The sequence below is a fragment of the Conger conger genome, chromosome 1, assembly GCF_963514075.1.
Source record: "Conger conger chromosome 1, fConCon1.1, whole genome shotgun sequence".
Classification (NCBI taxonomy): domain Eukaryota; kingdom Metazoa; phylum Chordata; class Actinopteri; order Anguilliformes; family Congridae; genus Conger; species Conger conger.
In genome coordinates, this window is record NC_083760.1 from 62,373,637 (window position 1) to 62,396,934 (window position 23,298).

At 40.5% G+C, this 23,298-nt stretch overlaps 2 protein-coding genes across 2 annotated transcripts in view; both read left to right on the plus strand.

The window, feature by feature from the left end:
* The first annotated feature begins 577 nt into the window (after positions 1 to 577).
* On the plus strand, positions 578 to 7,447 carry LOC133121332 (zinc finger CW-type PWWP domain protein 2-like). The gene is made up of 5 exons (XM_061230536.1): positions 578 to 693; positions 2,830 to 3,151; positions 4,956 to 5,118; positions 5,647 to 5,767; positions 7,337 to 7,447. The coding sequence occupies exons 2-5, from the start codon at positions 2,838 to 2,840 to the stop codon at positions 7,339 to 7,341; spliced, it is 603 nt and encodes a 200-aa protein (XP_061086520.1). The 5' UTR covers positions 578 to 693; positions 2,830 to 2,837; the 3' UTR covers positions 7,342 to 7,447.
* Positions 7,448 to 10,124: 2,677 nt separating this feature from the next.
* Positions 10,125 to 23,298, plus strand: part of rbms3 (RNA binding motif, single stranded interacting protein) — a 308,178-nt gene continuing 295,004 nt past the window's right edge. Inside the window, exons 1-2 of the mRNA XM_061236859.1 lie at positions 10,125 to 10,196; positions 18,005 to 18,183. Of these exons, the coding sequence (XP_061092843.1) occupies positions 18,016 to 18,183 (168 nt within the window). The 5' untranslated portion in view covers positions 10,125 to 10,196; positions 18,005 to 18,015. The remainder of the gene's footprint in view (positions 10,197 to 18,004; positions 18,184 to 23,298) is intronic.

The following is a 23,298-nucleotide window of genomic DNA, read 5'->3' on the forward strand; positions in this document are numbered from 1 at the left end:
GTTCCCTTTTCCAGGGACACCACATGCCAGGTGTGAGAGAGTATTTGCTGTTAGCAGGTTGAAGTGCATTTCAGGTGACAAAAACTTAGCTTGGGTAACCAGCCTACATGTGTGTCGTGTGTGTGTGTGTGTGTGTGTGTGTGTGTGTGCATCATCACAAAATGATGGAAAGGATGGTGTTTGTGGCTTCGACACGCCCCTCTGCATCCCTGGTTAAGATGTTCCATTTATATCTGTACCATACTCAGCCACTTTTAATGATGTACTTAAAATGTGTCAAAATACTTTAACATTTATTTCACAACAGTAAAATACACATTCTGTATACACATAACCCAGCTTGCACAGGTCATCAATGCGCTACTAAAAAGCAAGCAGTAATTGCTGCCTTAGCTGATAAAACAGTTTTACGAACATTAGGAACATTTTGCTGACAACATACGATATATAGAATATATAAATACATTAGACCGATGTACAAATAATGGTGGGATGCAACTACGTGTAATGCATTTGCAAACTTGTTTTAATGAAAATGCGGGCCTTTGACTTAGGAACACCTGACCTCAAACTAAGGCGCGAATAAATGTATCACATGACGGACGGTACACCCTACTGTACACAGCTTACAGTTGGTTCATCACACGGAACGGCATAGTCTAAGCAAGATCTGTGGTTCGCCACTTTCAATCAGTAAGTAGCGTTAGCTAGGACATTAATTTAAAGAAACCTTTAATTTTAGAATTTCAAGCAAATCTGTGCTCATAAATCTGTAATGCGATTTACAAAAAAGTAGCTAGCTACCATCCTACCTAAGTAGCATTTTCCAAGTAGTTACATGCGTTATTAAATATAACGATATTAGCTAACGGTTAGCTAATATAGTCCTGTAGCTAACTAAAGTTAGAAACATAACGTTAATGTTACAAAATCTTTCAAACACATGTAGCTAGCTAGCTAAATATATCACAATTAGTTAGTTAAACTAACTTACATTACCAAAATAGTTATTAGCTAACGACGTTAACTCACCGTGTTCCAAACAGAACATAAGCGGCAGCAGTGTCACAGTAAAGCACTGTATTAGGGCAATTCCACAGTAATGTCAACCTGAACATGAAAAAATAAACTTAGTTACTTCCCAATTAAACTTATGATGTCCTAAATTCCCAAAGTAATTTTTTAGTTATTCGTCGTGAAAGTTCTGTTCGGAACACCGTTCGGTTCGGTGAATAACTTGGTGTTCAGAACACGGTGAGATACATTCATGGCATTTATCATCAGTTTACGTTAAATAGATAGGTTTTTTTGGATATAGAAATGTTCTCTTGTGGCGAGCTGAATATCTGAGTTTTGTCAACATCACATGTAAATTAACTTAGAACACTAACATTAGAACAAAGTTAGATAGCTAAGGTTAGGAAGCAAAGAAGAACCCAAGGATCACAGTTAGAATTGAAATTGCATCTTGGGGGCAGCAAGTCTCATAAGTTCACCAACGGGTTGCAAGAAGATAGGCCGTACTGAGAACAGCCAACAAATTAAAGCGTTTGGACTTTAACAAACGTCATTGGAACTTTGACTGGAACTGGGTGCTAAGGTCAGATGACATCAAAATTGACCTTTTTGGCCACATACAGCATTGGCATGTTTGGAAGAGTGGTGCATACAATAAAAAATGCTTCCTGCCTACCATGAAATATGGTGGTCGATGATTATGCAATTTTTCTGTCTGTGGTCCAGGCATTACAAATTCCAAGTATCAAGACATTTTAGGCAAAGGTCTCGGTGCCTCTGCAGGGAGGCTGAGAATTGGCTGTAGGATTATCATCCAACAAAACAACTCCAGAAATGGTTCTGTGAAAACAGAAACAGTGTTTTATAATGGCCGTCTCAGTATCCAGACTTAAACCCTATTCAGACCTGTGGTCTTAAAAAGGGGGCAGTCAATCAGTGCAAGACCCTTGATGGGTTCCAAGTATGTTGTCTAACCTAATCAAACCTTATTGGAAATTGCTGTTACCCTTGACAGGGTAGGCTGCACCAGGTTTAATCACAGGGTTGGCAGTAATTCTGAAACCTATTTTTTTATTCAGAATTAAAAAAATGTTAAATTTTGGTTGATCTTATTGAATTATACATTATTTATGGAATTTGGCAAATTTGCAGTATATCTTTGGAAGTTAATGGTGTTTTTAGGGTGCTTTCCACCTTCTGTGTTTGGTATGATTTGGGGCCAGTGGAAAAAAATAATCTTCATCTTCTGCATCTTCATCACGTGTGCCAATAATTCTTTACTTTTGATTTATCAGGCTGCTAACTACTTAGTTATTGTAGGTAACATTACTTGTGTTTTCCCCTTAGAAGAGTTGCATTTTGAAAGGAATTTCAATTAATAGTTGCATCCCTATAGGGTATATTTATGGTCTGACAGGCTCTGCTGTTGCAGGAATTGTTTGGAATAATTATAAATGAAGTGGAGGAGAGGCATTCATCTTCACTGTTCGTACTGCACATGCTGAACCAGAGACCACGGCAGAAACACAAAATGCAACTACACACATAATCTTAACACTGCATACTGGAGAGCTGGTGGTGGAGTGTAGTCTTTCTGGCATAGTCACTTGGATCACAGAATACTGGCCGAGAGTTAAATCTGTGCCGGGGATATTTGGGTTTGCTCTAGTCCTAGGAATTGAAGGTGAGATTATATTTAATATGGTAGAAAGCAGTTGGAGTACAAGTTAAACTTTTTTCTTTTTCAGATGACTAGATTGTGTCAGTGTTTACAGTGTGGCATTCTAACAGGGTTGTCATCCTCCGATTCAGACCCAAACATGGAAGGAATGAATCTGCCAGATCTGAATGCTGCAGAAAACGAGACGTCTTACTACTTGGACAAGACCTGGGTGCAGTGTGAGTCCCCAGCCTGCATGAAGTGGAGGCTGATCCCGAGGAGAGAGTTTGAGGGGTGCGACCGAGACCAGCCCTGGTACTGCCACATGAACCAGGATCCGCTCTTCAGCCACTGCTCTGTGCCCGAGGGTCTGTTTCCAAAAATCTCCCAGCTTCAGGAGTTTGGGCTGACGCTGATTTACTCAAAGATTCCTGTCGGAAGCTTGGTCCTGGTGAAGGCTGGCAGGTGGCCATGGTAAGGATGTTTGTCCTTATTTTAGTCTTTGATCTGTACTGCTTTTTAATGTTTTGGTATTATTTTAAGTTAAATGCTTCTGTACTTCTTGTTTTAATTTTAAAAAGCCTGGCCCGGGTTGTAAGCCCTGTATGGCTAGAACTGTATGCGGCGGCACGGATGGTGCAGTGGGTAGCACTGCCGCCTCACAGCAAGGAGGTCCTGGGTTCGAATCCCTGTCGGCCGGGGCCTCTCTGTGCGGAGTTTGCATGCGGCGGCACGGATGGTGCAGTGGGTAGCACTGCCGCCTCACAGCAAGGAGGTCCTGGGTTCGAATCCCCGTCGGCCGGGGCCTCTCTGTGCGGAGTTTGCATGTTCTCCCCGTGTCTGCGTTGGTTTCCTCCAGGTACTCCGGTTTCCTCCCACAGTCCAAAGACATGCAGGTTAGGCTGATTGGAGAGTCTAAATTGCCCATAGGTATGAGTGTGTGTGTGAGTGAATGGTGTGTGTGCCCTGCGATGGACTGGCGACCTGTCCAGGGTGTATTCCTGCCTTTCGCCCAATGTATGCTGGGATAGGCTCCAGCCCCCCTGCGACCCTGTTCAGGATAAGCGGGTTAAGATAATGGATGGATGGATGGATAGAACTGTATGCATGGCATCTACCTTGTATTTTATATATAAAGCAATGTGTATGCATTTGTCCCTGTTAAATAAACGTAAATGCAGAGAATTAGCCTGCGGTATTGCATAGCTTTAAGCCTCAGGCATCGTCACATAAGGCATTACAATAAAGTGAGAACATGGCTCAGTTTTTGTTCAAAGAAATTATTATTATTACTGAAATGCTACTGAAAAGAGATTTTGACATATTGTTACTCATGTTAATATTATTAGGACAATGTTCTAAGTCCTGTAAGTAGATAGTGTATTTCAAGATTTTATGATTATAAAACAACAACCTTCAAGTGTGAATTGTTTTATTTGCTTATATTTCATTCCTGTCTTAACCCTGTGCTGTCTTCACTCAGCTTCATTCAAGATGGATGGGGTTTCATATATTAAATATACGTCCTTCTAATAAAGGATTGATGGATTCATTAACTAATCAAACTATGACAACAGAATAATTGAATACATCAATCAAAGAGCTGGATTTCTGACTTAAAATGTGCTTTACAAATATATATTGCTGTAGCAGACACAGTGCTTACGATAATTCACAAGTTAGTTAGTTTTTTAGTGAATTGTTGCTAGTTTTTTCAATTACAAGTTTCTCAGTGCACAATATGCAGACTGTTCTGATTCTCTGTCCACAGAAAACAAAGGACATGTGTTTATCTTTGCTGTTCTACAAACATAGCATGTAATCACATTTTGTGTTTGCTATTCAGCATACACAGCATGTCTTAACATAGTTATCTTTGCTGTTCACTGCGAGATCTCACTGCCATTTAGCTTTGCTATTCACCAAACAAATCATGTTCCCAGATATTTTTTGCCATTACTTGGCTGACACATTTAAGGGCAACGTGGCACTTTTCATAGGTTTCAATGCCATTTGGATAGATTCTGCATGGTTAATATGTACACTTAACCTATATTAAACCATTTAGGCTTTACGGACATGCGGCAGAAACAAAATCGTTATTTGGTTAGATGAAACCGTTACCCAGAGTGATATAACGATTTTTAAATGTATGGTCAAGCCTTGCTACTGTAAGTTACGTGTGAGAGGAACTTCTTAGTTCAAGTGGCTGGTTGTTCTGATACTTACGTGTGGTTGCTCAGGTGATTGACGGTCCTAATGAATGACTGTTGTTCAGGTGGCCAGCAGTCCTGAGCCCAGATCCTGTGTCTGCGGAGTATATGGAGGAGGACAGCGAAGGGGACGTGCTGAAGTACCATGTGGAGTTCCTCGGCTGTCCTCACTCACGCCTGTGGACCTCTGCAAGGGCAGTGCAGCTCTACCGGGCTGTAGCTGCAGAGGTGAACGTGTGTGTGTGTTTATGTGTGTGTGTGTGTTTGTGTGTGTGTGTGTTCGTGTGTGTGTGTGTTTGTGTAAGTGAAATGATAGTGAGCTCTGTGAAACTTCACTAATTATGACCTTCCTGTGTGGCTGCTCTCCCTTTAAAAACCTGTGTGGATAAAAGCCATAATTCAGAGCATTCCGGAAGGTCCCTCCAGTTTTTTGAGAGAAAACAGCTCAGATGAATGGGGAATTTGACCATATGCTAGTAAAGGCCCTCGTTTGATTTGCAAAAAGAATTCACAGCTTTCTTTGCAAAATCAAAGTCAGGAAATGAAAAGAATCAGCATGTGGCCTCATCAAAATCAGTATTTTGACCCCTTGAATACTTTGATGAGCCAGAGCATCCTGGTGCGTCTGGACGGTGTGCTCCTGGCAGAACCCATTCCATTGCTGACACATCAATGATTTTCCACAGATTGTTTGAAAATGTTCTTCTAATACTGTGGTGGAAAACAGGTGAAAATTTTGGGTCTTTTGTCCTCCAGCCCAAAAATCTGAAAGTCTCTCTGAAGAAGTCGTACAAAGTGGCATTAGAGGAGGCGGCAAAGATGGAGCGTGCCACATGTGAGGAGAGGCTGCAGCTGTGCCTCTTTAAGCCACAGGAATGTGAGTCTGTCACACACCCACAGTAGCTGGAGTCTGTTCAAATAGTCGTGGCATATTTGTTTGAATTTGATGAGCCCCTTGGTCCAAGTAGTAATATTTAAACAACCCGACAGATCTAATGTTTTTATTAAATTCTGATTTGAGAGTCTAATTAATCTTTGAGTGGCCTTAAAACATGTTATGTTTTGCTATGTCTGGAATATGGGAATGATTAGTGATTAATTGCAATGGCTTGGCTTTACCCAGAAGGCTGGAATAATAAAGGAAAGCACACAAAGTATATTACATTACTGTATATTCACATGTTGCACATGTGTGGGAGTAAGTTGATTAAACATAATTTGTCAAATCGTTTGTGAAGGCAACTATGAACCTGTTCCTGAGATATAAAGATATATGCTTGTCTGTGCATTTATGTGCACAACTATGAATATACACTCAGTGAGTAGGTAGACCTGTACACATATGACCTGTACACTTATTAATGCAAATATTTAAACAGCCAATCATGTGGCAGCAATTAAATGTAGTCAAGAGGTTCAGCTGTTTTACAGACCAAATGTCATAATGGGGAAGAAATGTGATCAAAGTGACTTTGACCATGGAATGATTATTGGTGCTAGACAGAGTGGTTTGAGTATCTCAGAAACGGCTAATCTCCTGGGATTTTCTTGCACAACAGTCTCTAGTGTTTTCAGAGAATGGTGCAAACAACAAAAAACATCCAGTGAGCAGCAGTTCTGTCTACAGAAATGCGTTGTTAATGAGAGGGGTCAGAGGAGAAGAGCCAGACTGGTCAAAGCCGACTGGAAGGTGACAGTAATGTAAATAACCACACATTACAACAGTGGTATTCAAAAGAGCATCTATGATTACAGAATATGTCAAACCTCTAAGTGGATAGGCTACAGCAATAGAAGACTATAATATAATAATAAATAAATCTAAAAACTAAATCCAATAAATACCTAATAAAGTGCTCAGTGAGTGTATGGACGTGCATATGTCTTATAGCTGCTCTAAGGCAGCGATTGAACACACCTGGCTAATCAGAAACCTGAAAAGAGAGTTGTCCCAAGTATTATGGTTTCCTGAAATAGAGGCAGTTTGTATAAAAGGGCTGTAATTCCTACACACAGATCACCCGATATGGACCTAAATACCCGCAAATCCACACTTTGTTTTTAGCATCATTCTCTGTAAACTGTAGGGAATGTTGTGTGTGAAGAGTTTCTGAAATACTCTCCTCTACCATCCTCTCTAGCACCAACAATCACTTCGGTCACACTTCTTCCCAATTCTGATGTTTGGTCTGAACAACAGCTAAATGTCTTGACCATGTCTGCTTAATTTTGTACATTGAGTTGCTGCCACAGGATTGGCTGATTAGATATTTGCATTAATGGGCGGGTGTACAGGTTTACCTAATAAAGTGGTCTCGTAGTATATCTATGTTATTGAAAGAGAGATAGTGAGAGAATGCCTGACATCTCCAGGAGTATCTGTTTGTTGTTTGTTGTGCTAGAGTGAGTTTAATAAAAGTATGTGTTAATGTTCTTTTTCTGTCAGTCTAGTGCTCCATCAAGCTGAATGTTTAATGGGTGATATTGAGAAGATGATTGAGCAGTGTCACTCAGTGTACACTCCGACCCAGAGCACCCACAAGGGCAAGAGGAGTTCTTACACGGTATTCATCTGTTTGTTGATTATTTTATGTGGTTACAGTATTTAAATGAGTGGCCATGCTTGACTGAATGGCCTGTTGCCTTCAGAACATTTTCTTGTGTTCTTTTCTCATGTTCTTATGTTTATTCTTGTATATGGGGGTGGCGATTTTGTGAACCAGTCATTTTTGAACACGCTTCAATTCCACAATTCTGTGTTCTGTGTTGTTATTTCTGTGTTTACACATTTCTGTCCTTAAATAAGGGTGGGGTGGTAAAACTAATGTTTTTATGAAACTTTTTTCCTGAATAATGAAGACAAATGGTAAAATGCAGTTCATCAAACTGTTGGATGGTGGTTTGTGTGAGGGGCTAATGTTTATGAAAAACATAGTAAACCCCTTTCATAGGCCTACACACAAAGCAAACTGACCACAGCATATGTTAAATCACTTTTAGACTCCCAGACTCCCAGAGTGAAACCACATTAAGGGTCTAACTGCAGTTTATATACACAAACCCTTCATAAATCATACAAAGTAGTTGAGCATATCTAGAATTACTAATTTTCTGTAACTTAATGTCAGTGCAGTTGATTGTAATGCAAGGTACATTTACATTTAAGACATTTAGCAATGGTCACACAGAGTGAATTAAAGACCTTGCAGTCGACATGCAAAGAACAAAGCAGATATGCACTGTGGTTTTTACCTACAATGCTTGTAGAACCTGGGTACAGAATAAGGGGTATTGAATGTTTTTAGCAGAGCTGTACATGCCTGTGCATATACATTATTTTTGTGTATTAATCTTTAGGCAGGAGACTATGAGTGGATTGGGGAGGACAGCGTGGTAGAAGTAGGCGATATGCTCATCATCAATGGCATCATGTTTAGAAGTGCTCTGAGCTCTGAGGAGATAATGGGGGAAGCACAAGGCCCTGTCATGGAGCAAAGCGGGTAATTGAAGAACCGAATGGTAAATGGCTGAAAAGGTGAAAAGAAGTGGTGTAGCCTTGTGAACATGCCTGTATCCAGGGTTTAGGTTTTGGGTGCGCAGAAGCACATGCCCTTACTACATTCTTTCCATCACTTGGAGAAGGAGTTGCATGCAGAACAATAATTAATAACTGCTAGCAGTTATAGCAGTGACACACTTGTTTGTAGGAAATCAGACTGTCAAGGGTCTGGCAGTATAGCTGTACTGTGGAACATACTCAGTTCAGTAGTGAAATTCAAACCAGAGCAGCTGTTATTCAGACCTGACACAGACAAGGTTGCTTTCGGTTGTTAGATTTAAAAGACTGATACATACCGCAAGGCAATGCACAGTAAAGTAAGCATTTGTATAAAAGCTGTGTAATGGAGGAAACCAAACAGAAACTGCTGTGACTGATTTAGTACTGTCAGGTAGTTCAGTTGTGATGGCTACTTGTTAGAAATAATTGGCTTGTGTTTGCTGTTCAGTTTTGTGAGACCATACAGTTGTATGTTACATTTGCATGGATGTACTGTTAAAATATTTAGATGTAACCCCCCCCACACCCCCATGTTCTTGGACAGTTGTAACAATTAAAATGTTTTTCTATGAGTCTTGCCTTTGAATTGTTTGTAATAAGCAATAATTAGAAAATTAGAAAGTTGCCAATATGTCCTGGAAAAGCATCATTTGGAATAATAAAACAATGCATTTATCAGGAAAATCTGTTAGCCCCCAATGTTAACTCCTCCCTCCATAATAAAGTGGGAAGTGGGAACCCCTGACTAGTCAGTTTATCTGGGTAGATTATACAAACATTGCCCACACTCTCTTTCCAAATCAGCTTTTGTAGGCTGTAAGTCACAGCCACAGATGTATAGCCCACAAAAAGTTTTTATTACCACCTTTTTTATGACAAAATAAAGACATGGACACAAAATATATACACATCTATATATCATATTATCTATGGGTGCATCTGACTTTATTTAAAAGTAAATGTCTCAATATCTTCACAATAGAAGATACTTTCATGAACATTCATAACCTGAAGGTGCCACGCAGGTCCGCTTTATAGGGGGGAAAAGACCCCCCCATCCACCAGGCTGCCTACGGCCCTGCCCTGCGTAGACCTGACAAACATTCACAGGCCAGCAAATATATGAAGCATTGAAGCAAGCAACTATGCCACAATGGCAACCAAAGAAACTAAATAATTGTGAATACATATAAAGTACCCTAGCATGCACACACTGCAGAAGGAACAGTAGTCATTGGAGAAGGGCAGAAAGAGAGTAATGAGTATATGTACGAAGTTACTCACAACAGCGTTTAAAAAAGGGCCGATCCAATCAAAGTTCGAGCGAACGGCTACAGTAATGGAAGGAGAAATGACTTGCTACGCTTTGTACTAAAATGTTTTACTACGAAAGTAGCCTATTCCATTGTCGACTGGGTTAATGCATGTTTAACTAATAAGTTACGGTGAATAAAAAGGAAGCGTCAATACACAAGGCAGCATTACACATACAGCTAAGCTTTTATTTACACGCACTGACGATTACCTCGTGTCACCTTTTAAGCAGTAACAATAGCCCCTCCCCCGGCTCCACCTTGAATTTATATTTGGGCTGTGGGCCTTCGCTTTCATACAGCGCTAGAGAGGAGGACGGGTGGGCGTACAAAGCCACACCTCCATGTGACGTAGACAGAATTTGTGTGGAGCACCGTGTGGTTTCGTCAGCATCGGCACCGTTGGCAATCCCTAGTGGACCGAGTTTTGAAGGGTAACTATATTACCAATAAGCTACGTTAGTCTTTCCCTGGTTTTTCTTGTATTTTTTTCTTCAGAACCATTTTTTTTTGGTATTGCATCGTGGCTGTGCACTTCAAGTCGATGGATGAGTAGCTAAATATGTAACTACCACCACACTGTTCTTTGACTATGTTACAGACTGTAACATAAACTGGAACGCTGAAGTGCAAGGTACACCTTTACCGTTATTTCCTATACTTGTTTCAATACGGTGGAAAGCTTCGCGGTAGATTTTTCGTACGTCTTTGTATAGCATTTAGCTAAATTATCTTTTGCATTCGCTTTGACATACCCGAAGCATAGTTATAGTTAACACATAGAATTATGTTTTCAATTGCAATTTTCGATAATTATTCAATAAACGCCTCTGGTCACTGAAACAGCTGCTGTTGTGAATAAATTGTCGCGGTAGCCTCATAGATGCTGAGGATATCCGCCAATGTTACTGAAGAGACGGGTTAATTTTACTGGAAGAACCGTATTTTAGAACTGAGCCTGCTAACTACCTACAGTAGCCATTGCTTTATTTTAGAACGTCGCGAAGAGAACTATTGTAATATTCCAATTTGGTCTGTATGTGTAGATTTATAGCTGTCATCGGCAGTTATTGGCATCAAATTGCACGCTGTAACAATTGTGAACGAACGAAATTGATATAAAATGTTGCATAACTTTGTGTGTATGGCTTCTTGGACCGCTTGTGATGGTGACAGGATACAAACTGAAGTATTAATTTCACGTGGTTCCCATTAATTGGTTGCAACGTGACATTTATCAGCCATTACCTGCTGAGAAACAATGGCAATCTATAGACCACCTTCAAAAACCGGACTGGCTGCACTTAGTATTTGTCCGGGACGGGAATGATGTTGCGAATATGTGTTTAACGCATTATAAATGTAGAGTGCAACTTGTAACTGTCCAAAATATTGGTGACATTTTTCACAGTGCAAATGTGAAAGCTGGACGTACGTATGCCTGTGTCGACACGGCTATACATTTCCTCAGCGTTGTGTAGGAGTAAACACTACAGCTTAACCCGGTTAGAGGGCAGCATGTTTCACAGGACACTTCCTGCATGTAGCCTATTTGTGCATAGGTATTTAGGGATGATTTTGACATGTTTTTATTATTTTATTTTCTCACATGCCACATTTTGTCATTGTAATTTAATTCAAACGCATTGGCAACTTGACAAAGGGCGAGTTGTCAGTGTTTTGTGCTTGTTTGGTGAATTCAGCTTGTTGTAATTTATTTTTGTGTGTGCTCAATTTGTATTGAATGCATATTAACAGTATTAAATATCTATCAAGTCCTATTGATTGTACAGGCTGTATGCCTGTATCAGGTAAAAAAAACCTCACCAATTTTTAAATGATTAAACAAGACTAGCTAAGGTAATGGTTCACACATCCCTTTTAGGACAATTGCTATTCAGGATGCTATTAAAATACTTAGTTGGCTTCCTTAAGATAACTCTGATAGTATTAATTCTGTGAGTTTTTGTGAAGCAACTAATATTAAATTAAGTGCTGCTTGACACAGTCCCACTTATTTTCAGGAGCCAATTTTTCTTCTCTCTTCAAATTACCTGTTGCTCACACACACACACTATTGGAGTCACAGTTTGTACTTTTGCCTTGGGCTTTCAATGACTAACTCAGTTTTCTTTATATTTATACTAAGCCAGTGTTAACATTAAAATCCTTGGCTGTTATTGCCTTGTACCTGATGAATCACAGATTTGACACTGACTTTTTATTCAAATATTTAAGTACAATTGCCTTTTCATTGTAATGTGAAATTTGTAGAATGGCCTTGAGGTGTTACTTTACAGCCATCAATATCTGGTCAAAGTGGTATTACATTGATTTGTATAGAATGGTTGAAATGGATTAAAGGCCCTCAATCACATAGCAGAACAATCAAAGAATAGAACTTCTCCCTGGAATGCTTATGGTGTGTCCTGTAAAGATGGTCCTTCACAGAAGATCAGCAGTTGGTCTCACACACTCACGTAATAGACATATGGAGTAAGGTAACCACCCCTCCCCCCAAATCAATACCAGAGTTTAAGTTTCTGAATGGTGAAAATATGCTCCATAAGACATAGATGTTTGGGGATTTGGTGAGGCTGGGTGGGAATAGAGGCCTTTTTGTATATAGAGTGCATTCTCCAACTTATCCAGCGTACATAAGCTCAAAAATACCTCATACTGCACATACATTTCAGTCTCATAATTGTATGATAAATATCGGTCTGCTATTATTGGTTAATGTTTTCCCCTGGTTTGTACATCCACACATAATCACAACTAAGCAAAACATTCAAGTGCCCTGAAACACAAGTAACACCTTCAGTCTTCCTTCCAGGTATCTTCAGACTATGAGAAGATGTTTGTTGTGGCCATTAGAGATTTTTTTCATAAGCTAAACAACCATTTCTGGCCAAATGCACATTTAATGCGAGATGGCCATGCCACATTCAGAGGTGGCGTAAGAGATCAGGAACACTTTCATACCTTGGGAGGTTGTGCCCAAGAATTGTCCTTCAATGGCTTATTTAGGTTTTGTCCTTGTTAAGGGGAAAAAATTAAAATAATTACTGTTATTGTAATGCCCCTTTCTTAGCTATACGTTTTGCCCTTGCTGCTTGCAGATATGTAGCTGAAGTGATGTGGAATTTATTTATTACAGGAAATATGTCCCTATACATTGGTAATCGCATACTGAGAAACGTAGCAACAGAATTGTCCTAGTTTTGATGAAAGGAAGATCCCAAGAAAGAGCTACTATAGTCTAAAAATGCCTGTATCTTTCTCTTTCTTTGTGTGTCCGCTGCTGTTTCTCCGTGTCTTTCCAATTTATGGTTTCCCTGAAATCACAGTTCTCTGTGTTTTCTGTGTTGTAACGGCTAGTTTTCAATCTGTTCTGCTTTTCAAAACAGCATTGTGAGAAGCATTTTGTGAGTTTTTTTCTATGCTGTCTAGTAACACTGCTTTCATTGAACACAATTTGGGTGACCCGGTGCGCTGACAGAAGTTCAGTGGTGTCTGTGTACTTGATGAGCTGGGAAACTTATCTGACAGTGACTATTTTTGGCTGATTCTAATGTTCAGCTGCTCATATAAGGCTTTTTACATAGGACTGTTTAGCAGTTATTTAACAATTAGTTTGAGATTGTCACAAAATAATGATGTGAAATCCAGCATATGTGGATACTAAGCTAAGTCATATGAATAATAAAAACACACTGGATTTATGAAACTTCAAATGAGAAATATACGATTGAAAGAACTAGTTCTAGCCAGCGAAGCTGGTCTTATGGAAATGAGCCATTTGAACAATACAAAGTGAAGGAAAACTCATACGGTGCCTGTATTTTACATTACAGATACACAGTTATTCCCCTACATACTGCACTCTGCTCAATGTTTTATGCATGACTGAGTACTGATAGTAAAAACTTAAATGAGCATAGTAGGAGATTACAGGGCATTGCTGGGGTCAAGCATTTTATTTTGGGTAGGATGCAAACATTCTACAAGTCTACATTGTGAGGAGTATGTTTGGCATATGCTGCTGTGTGTGATTGTGCTAGCTTTTATTCTCATCTCGGGCAGAGTATCACTGTACACTTGTAAAATAAACTCACCATGTTCTGAACATGGGGAAGCAGCTGCTTCCACCAGAAGTTAACGTCTGTCGAATGGTAGTTATTCTCCTGATGCATGTGGTTTATGATTATGGATGCTTACTGACTATCTTGGACACTAAAATACTTTGATTGAGGTGAATTGGACCCATAATTATAGAGAAAGCAACTAATAACTGCACAACGTCCCTGTGTTCGGAAGAAAGTGTTGGTCCGAACACTGCCATATAAGCCTGCCCAGTTAGTTGACTCTCGTTAGCAACAGCTTCCCCACCACAATGTGACAGTGGAGCACTATTACCATGTTACTGTATGCTGAAATGGATTGCGTATGTGACTCGTCCCTAGTTTTTATGAAAACGGAATTATACTTGGTGTTTGGAACACGGTGAGTTTACATTGCTGTCATATTAGGAGTGGGGCCACAGCGGAGGATAACTCTGCCCCATTCAGCCTGGAATTTGTTTAGCAGCTGCTGTTATCCTGAGAAACTCATAATGCTTATATCTGGACAGTTATATCCCACTATGTCACCACAAACCTTATGTTACCCGGGCTGCAGCTGCGTTATCCAGAGGGAATTCTGGCATATTTTCTCATATCATACAAAGAAATTGATTCACCTATTTGGTTCTGTACTAGACTGAACGTCACTAGATCTGGAGACAGTCCATATGGCTGGATGCTAGCCCAAGTGATTCTGGTTGCGTGTGTCCTGTGCAAACTACTAGCCTATTCACAGTGAGCTTGCTCTGTGCATTGGACATGCAGTAAGGCCCACATATTCCTGCAGTTGACTGAAAGTATATGAAAGACAGCTGTTCACATGTAGGTCAATATCGCTATAGGGTGCCTTTTGTGAAAAACATTCAGATTTTGTGTTAGTTATAGTGCAGGACCCTATCAAACTGTTCCTTATTAATGATTAAGCTTTTATGATATTTTATGATTTCAAAATATATTTGTCAAAGATGGCAACATCTGCTTCAGATTCACCATTATGTTAGCTTTGTCACAATCCCAGTTCAGAGTTCAGTTGCTAACTTTAAAAATGTCCACCATGTCATTGTCATAATTATGTCCACCCTGTCCGGTGTATGTGATGACAGGATAGACATGAATCATACATGTGCATGTGTAAGATAAAATGTCATATTTATAACTGTATTAGAGATATAGATATAGACAGATGCTCTGTCTGAGCCCAGAGCCAAAAGTACTCTATAAATGCTCTGTGCAAATGGAAACATCCGCATGGGGATGTGTGGAAGAACAGTTCAGATGAGCTGTAGGCCAAGAATCCTGTAGGTGAACTCAGAGGTGATATGAATGCCAATGATGTTAGGAGGTATGTGGAAAAATCTGTTCAGCTTTCTGTGATCAATATGAAATACCACAACCAAGCATTTACCCATAGGACCATAGGAGAGAGGGCAATTACAGCTCGTACATGACTTCTTAGTTTTTGTTAAAATAGCATGTTAAAATTTGGATTTAGAAGTTAAATGTCAATTTTCATTTGGACATCTGTTCAGTTTCCTTTCAAGAAGCTGTTGGCAAGGTTCGTTGATCCCTATTCAATATTAACAGTTCATCAAATGCCTTTTATCACATAAATGTCTTGTTATTGTCAGTTTAACTGATGATCTGTCCACTCATAGCTGTCCATCCTGTCATGCCCTTGTCCACCTTATTAATTTTTTATTATAATTTAATCATTGCAATCATCAATGGCATTTCTGTACCAATATCAATATATAGTTTATAAGTTAAACTGAATATTTATTTCTCATTTTTTTGTTTAGAAAATAAGGTGCAAAATGTGTGTGAAAAAAGTACACATTTTACTGTCAATGTAATATTTGTTTAGAATTTGGTAGTAATACATGAATATGATTGGGAAAGGGACCCAATATCATAATGGAACTGAAAATATATTATTATAGTAATCCAATGAAAATACTTTTAATCAGATGTGTATAAAGTATGGACATACTGTATATTGTGGTTTATTCAACAATAATGTCTACTCATTACATTACATTATTGGCATTTGGTAGACGCTCTTATCCAGAGCGACGTGCAGTTGATTAGACTAAGCAGGAGACAATCCTTCCCTGGAGCAATGCAGGGTTAAGGGCCTTGCTCAAGGGCCCAACGGCTGTGCAGATCTTTTTGTGGCTACACCGGGATTAGAACCACCGACCTTGCGTGTCCCAGTCGTGTACCTTAACCACTACGCTACAGCCCGCCCTACTCAGTGATTAAACTTAAAAAGACTACACTTAAAAAAAAAACTAAAATCTAAAGATTTTATGAAGTGTCAAAGGCATCGTATGGCGATAATGACCCATGTGAAGGGATTGCCTGATGGTTGTTTTACCAGAAAACAATATTTTTGCATTTGTTCAAGGAGCCTTCCAAGGCCTTTTCCACTGCTTTGGGCCTAGTGCCAGAATCATGCCATCCATCTCTCTTGGAAGTAGAAAATCAGAACTGTCAAGCCTCTATTGCCTCATAGCAAGGAAGTACTGGGTTTGATTTCCAGCCAAGTGCCTTTCTGTCTGGGGTTTGCATGTTCTCCCTGTGTCTGCGTGGGCTTCCTCGGGTGCCCAGGTTTCCTATCAGTGTCCAAAGACGGGCATGTCAGGTTAATTGGAAAGTCTAAATTGTCCTTGGGGTATGAGTATGTGTGAGTGAAGGGTGACCTGTCCAGGGTCTATTCCTGCCACCCAATGTATGCTGTGATAGGCTCCAGCCCCCCACTCCCTGACCAGGAGCAAATGGTATAGAAAATGGATGGATCCATGGGCAGATGAACAGTAATGCATTGTGGGTATGGCCAGAATGTGGTGGGTTAACATTCTGGCCAAGGCACTGCTGTTGTAATTGCAGCAATGTACAGCAAATGCCCATACTTTTAATGTAAATGGCCTTTGTGGATGGTAACATGCAACAGACATATTTATTTCAGTGTCAATCTCTGTATCAGATTCCCCATTGAGAATGGTACTGGTCTTGTATTTTAAACGTGTTTACGCCTGTTGACACGTGGAGTTGAATAATGGTGGCGGGTTACCCCATTGAAACATTTTTAAACAAGATTATACAGTAAGTGGGGAGATGTTCCTTGGATGGACTATAGCAGGGTTTGAGCCACATACAGATGACTCTGCTTGTGCTGGGAGGGAGGGTGAGGGTACGTTTTTTAAAATATCTATGCATTTACTGTTTGAGCAACAGAAGATCTTTTGTCATTAAATTACATATTTGAATTTCAGAAAGGAAAATAAAAAAAATAAAATAAAAGAAACACAGGAAAGAGCAAAGGCTGCCAAATATAACATGTTTGCATACCAAATAAGCCAACTCTTCATTCATATCATGCAATGCAGTCTTGTTTTTTTTTTTTAAACAATCAGGAATGTTCACATTCCCATAGGGGAGGAAAAAGGGTGGATGGGGAGAAAGCCCTAGAGAGTTTAAAAGGTTCAAACAGTCAAGAGAGTGTTCACAGGACATGCTGCTCTTTTGATTGGCTGGTGTCTTTTGTTCAGGGTTCCAGGGGGCGACCGAGGTATCTGGGAGACCAGTCATATGTTTATACAAGAAATAACTTAATCCGATGACTAGTAGCCATAAAAACAATAATGTTTCAAAGCATATTAATGAGCTGCGCTGTGCCAGGACCTTGTTGATATTAAAACGATTCATTGTTAACTGTAACTTTTTGTCTCATTCCTTTTTCCAAAGAAATTATTAGCAGACGTGTAAAAAGGGTCTACATAGCTGTGCAGCATGAACATACATCTGTGTGAAAAGATGTGTGTGGCTGTGTATGTCAGTTTGCATTTAAGAATGTACAAGGCAGAAATGTAGTGAAGGCAGAAGGTCTAGGGATTTCCAAGACCAGGCTTGATATAGTGATAGACACTATCTAGCTTTTAGGTAAACTAAGCATTATTTGCTCTTTAATGGTAGGAAATGGTGGGCATTGCTGGGCTGAATGGCCTGTTCTAATCATTATATTGTGTTATGTTATGTCAAGGCCTTGCATTGCTTTAGCATTCTGTGTTCATTGACTTTGAATGTGACTTGTGGTTTTGATGGTCTCGCCGTGGCAGTGCAGGGGAAGATGGAGCTGGAGGCGTCAGGAGCCGCGGAGCCGACGGCCACGGCGGAGTCCCTCCCCTGCCCCCCGCAGGCTGAGCCGCCCAACGGGCCGTCCGGACTCAGCGGGACCCCACCCGACGCCCCCGTGAAGGACACCGCTGCCACGGCGAACCACAAAGACGACAAAAAGGTGAGCCGTTCTTCTACCGCCTTCTAGAACAAAATGTGCGTACGTGAGGCGGAGGAGTGGATCGCTAGCGAGACTGTGGTGGGTACGCAGTTGGGCAAGATGGTTGGGCAGGTGTGTTTGGTTTCAGGCGTCAACGCCATGGCCATCTCTTCTCTTCCTCTGTGTTTCTTTTCCCTTCTTTCACTCCTCTCCCTCGTCTGCCTCTCTCTCCTCAGTATACCAAGATAGGTGCTGCTGGTTGGGTCTGCTGTGGCAGCCCCCGATACAACTTGAGTCACAGATGCATATAACGTCCAGAGTGCACCCTACAGTCAGATATGTGACCCGTATTCAGAGTCCAGGGCAGTCATCCTGGGGTCAGAGCTCCACGGCTTGTGCAGAACACACATGGAAGGAAGCATGCAGCCTACAGCAGGGGCAATGAATGTGCTCAGTTTGTCTTCAGTGCGATGTAGGCAGGCAGCAGGAACCTCTGGATGCCTCCGGGGCTTTGGGACTCTAGGGCTTTTTTGGCTTCTGGGAGCTCTCTTTATATCTGAGCTCAGCTGGCAGTTAGCTGCGCTTTCCCTTCAGTGAGCAAGGAAGAACTTCATTCAGATTACTTGAGTTCAGTTTGTTACCATACAAAATGAGTATACCACTTTTCCATTTGTTGTGGATAATCTTCAAAGTGAAGGTGACCATTGAGTATGCTGTTTCGCAAATGTTGAATATCAGCTTATGAAAGCCATGAAAACAGAACATTCATTCCCTTCTGTGTTATTGTGTTGTTTTTGATCTGGTAGCCTAGGCAGCGCTAATAGGTGGAAGCGTGAAGAGTTGCTTCAGGGTCTAGTGTTTCACATACGCAGCTGAGCTCACTCCTCTGAGCGATGTCGGGGGATGGAGCCAAATCAGACAGATAAACATTGCTGTCTCTGGCACCCATTTATTATACCAACTAGCTCTGCTCACACTTTGCGTGAAAGGAGGGTACAGCACAATGCAGTGCAGAGTCTCATAATGACAACCTCTGATACTGAACTTTTTCGACAAAGTGCACATGGCTCTTTTTAAAACTACGTAAAAAATTACATAAAAGTGCAGTAGATTTGCTCACTTCCCAATCCCATGAGAGCAGGGCTGCCTAATGTGGGGACTTCCCAACCTGTTGGGTTTTACTCCAACTCTAACAAAGCACCCCTCATTCAACAGCTAGAGATCTCATTGAGCTGCTAAGTAGTAGAATCAGGTGTACTAATTAAGGGTGGAAATAAAAACCTACAGTATGGTGGTCTCCAGGAACTGGGTTGGTCAGCCCTGCGCTCGAGTGTGGAACAGGATGTCCCAGTATACACAGACAGTGTGGAAAAGAGGTGGTGTGTCCTATTCTACATGGTGTGGGTCAGCAATTTCACCCTACCAAAATCCACATACAGAAGAATGGAGAAGAGTGGAGAATGGAGCGATTCTGCCACGTGCCTCTGCAAGAACGTGTACCGAGTGTCTCATAAAAGTTGATATTGTCCATGAAGGAATGATTCAGTTTCCCCCTTTATGCATCTTAACCACTTTGAATGAGACCGAGACTGGGATTCAATCAACGTTTGGTGAGTTCAGCAATCGGTTAAACCAACCGGCCAGACTGCTTTGATGTCAAAGTTAAGGATATACTTCTGATTGAACGCATGCCTGAGTATTTTTACAAGGCTTCCAAGGTCCTTGAAAATTCTCAGAAGTCCTCAAGTAAAAGAAAAAAGCTGAAACTTATTAAAAAAATGACAATGGGCCTCCTGCTAGACCTATTTTTTATTATCATAAATACATTTTAGAATGAAGGGCTGATATACGAGTGTGCCACATTGGATTCAGCAAACGAAACTGTTATAAATGAAGATTCCTGTCATAATACAGTATATATGGTACTGTCGGTGCGTTCCAATTAGCAAGAACAAGATGACTGATGCCTGATTGGTTTTACTGCGGTCATTCGTTTTTGGTCAGATTATAACTGTCTCTCTTTTTTCCTAAACACTCCACGAAAACATTTGAGGCGAGAAGTAAGCAATACATTTGGTGAACCTTGATTCATATTTTCTTGATTCATATCTGCAGCCCCTAGTTGGAAAGATTGATCAGAGTTCTGTGTGCCAGGCGGACTTGCACTGCAAGGCTCTTGTTAACATCAGTAGTACGACAGGTTTGGACCAAATGTTGTTCTTACCTAAAAAAAATCTAAATATGATCAATTTGGTGAATGCCTTTTAAGAGATTTAAGCGATTTAAGAACAAATCTGTTTGTACAAGTGGTCCTTGCATGAGGCCCAAATAATTTTCAATGGGGTGCTTTAAAGAGGTTGGACACTGATGTGTAAATGATGTGTTAATAATATAGAGTCGGCAGGTTCTGTGAGCTAACAAGCAAACAAGGCCATTCGCTAACTTTATTTTATATTTAAAACCTGTATCAATGCATCAAGAACTGTCAGAAACCATTCATATTTGGTTGTATGCAGGGTAGCATTGTATGATAAGGGTGCCACTCCTAGGTTGTTGGATCGTTTCCCAGGTGCGGCACAGTACCCTGGAGCAGAGCACTTCATCTGAATTGCTTCAGTAAATATCCTGCTGGATTAATGTATTGTATATGAAGAGAGTAAGCTGTGTAAATTGCTCTCCAATAATAGCATCTGCTAAATGCTTAAAATCTAATGGAATGTAATGTGTTTGGGCGTACGTAGCTAGGCATGTTTACTGATGGCCGACATGTTGAGCTGGTGGTGTGGTCGTTTGCAGTGTAATTTCCTAAATTAGACAAAGGTTTGGGAAATGGAATAAAAAATACAGTATTGACTCATCTTATCCTGCCACGTGTGAACCATTTCACTGTTTTTTATAAAATCGTGTTTGAGATGTAGCTACTTCTTGCCAAGTTAACAGATTTAGGCCAGTTTAATACACTTGGAAACATTTGGAATGGAAACTGATGTCCTGATTAGTCCTCAGCTCGCTATCAAAGAGCTAAGAAGGGCTCAATTACTCCCCAATAATCAGCCTTGTTGGTCTTTCTGTAGCTATCAATATGATGTGTAGCGGCTTTAAGGCTCATTGAGCTACATGGGCTGCTTAGACATGCCCTGTTTGGATATTCCTTTTTTCACACTTACTTGCTTCTTACACTTGTCTGAAGGCATTTATTCAAAATAGAGGCTTGCTTATAGCTGCTGAAATATACTCGTTAATGGGGAAAAGACTCATGGAAAATATTTTTGCTCTGTAGTGAGGAGTGCTAACTCTGGCAGCCTGTTTAAATTAACAGTAATACTCTGCAGAAAGAAGTCTGGTTACAAAATTGATTTTATGCAATTTCAGGATCAGGGGTTTTTCAAGTGTGTCTGTATCATTTTTAAATGTCTTGTCATGTTGGCTGTGTTCACCAGTTTTATGCTTGATGTAATTTTGTGCTCTTTGATTTTGTCCTGAAGTGAAAAGGGGAATTTTGAGTGGTTGGGAGATTCTGTTTATTGATCCTCGGCTGTAGTCAGGGAGGTAGGGTAATACCTGGGGACGTGGATGGGGGGGCTCGTACACCGCTGGTAAACGGGAATAGTTTTCCTTTAATGGCGCCTCGGTGATTAATGGCGAGTGGTCAGTGCATCGACTTCCTGTGAGTCCGTCTGTGGCTCTCTCTTTGCTGCGGGTTAATTGAGGACCTCCTCGAATTGGTCTCCCGTCAGAAGTGCGCGGGCCGGCTTGGTATGCAAGGCCTGGTTAAGTTGTGGGTCACAGGCACTGCATGGAGCTGGAGAGGACCTGTAATGTATTCCCCCTTCCTCAAGCCCATGCTCCACGCACAAACCCTGTGTGTGGCTCAATCGATTAAAGCCGTCAGTTAATTTATCAGCTGTCAGAGCCTGGTACCACCTACTGGATTAAACGACAATGCCCCGGACTCAATTTGAAAACATACCTTACTGCCCACATTAATTTGTGTAGGCCTTCCATTCCACGGTGTGCTTTCTGCAACCCGTTCACAGGTAATTTACTTTAACTGGACTGAAATACCTCACTATAGTACTCTGATATGTCCTGCAGGATGCCATTTGAACCACCAACACTCAAGCCGTGCTCTGTTCATAACTCAACGTAGCTGTTCTTTCAGTTCTGAGTATGAAAGGTGTATGGAAGTGCGATGTCCCATACGCATTACTCACTCATTTTATTGTACAGTATATAATAGTGGAGCTCTGTTCATGGCCCGGAGGGTCCAGTAGGGCTGTAGTGTTCTTCTGTCCTTTGTGCTGGGGAGAGCCTGTTATCAGTCATTTACTACTGCCGGAATATGATCTGTTCTGACTTTTAGCTGAATGCAGTTTGGCCATATTTCATATTTCACTAGCCAACTGAAGGTACCTTCTGCCTGTTTACTTTCATCTTTTTTACTTTTAATACAAGCACATAATGAAGCAGTAATTGATTAATGTACCTGTAAGAGATTAGGAACCTCAGTACTGTCTTGATGTCACCCTTTCATTCGTCCTAGCGTATTTTTTATTTAGATTTGAAAAGCATGAGTACGCTGATGTGTTAAGCTTGAATGTTATGGTTTATAATTGTACTGCAAGTTAACTTTTTTGTGTTTAGAGAACTTCCAGCAGTATAGCAATATGTTTTGAAGCTTAATTGTAAATAGGAAAACTTCAAGGGACTTTGCAGATATTTGCTTCTTTCCATTATACACGTTTGACATGGTATTTTATATTCCAGGCTGTGCCTTCTGAATTAATGTAAAATAGAAAGAATTATTTGTGCTGTGGCCAGTAAAATTATATGCCTGGTTTTCAATAGAAAAAATCGAATGCTGTGGTAATTGGTTTCATGACAGTAGAATAACCTATGACCATTTCAGCTGCATTGGAAGCAAAATTGTGCCGAACGTAATACATTGAAATGTGCTGAATCTACTATTTCCATAATTATGCTAGCTCTCATATTTACACTACAGATTGTCGCTAGAACTTATACATTTTCCTGTGTTTCTCTCTCCCAGAAATGCTAATTTGTCTCTAAAGTAGCAAGCGATTTCCAAGTAATATCTGACTTTCATCACAGCACATATTTCTTCTTTCCTTTTCT

Coding starts and splice junctions, on each gene's coding strand:
- LOC133121332 (XM_061230536.1), top strand. CDS start 2,838: ATGGAAGGAATGAATCTGCCAGATCTGAATGCTGCAGAAAACGAGACG. Junction 3,152..4,955: donor AAGGCTGGCAGGTGGCCATG/GTAAGGATGTTT, acceptor ACTGTTGTTCAG/GTGGCCAGCAGTCCTGAGCC. Junction 5,119..5,646: donor ACCGGGCTGTAGCTGCAGAG/GTGAACGTGTGT, acceptor TTTGTCCTCCAG/CCCAAAAATCTGAAAGTCTC.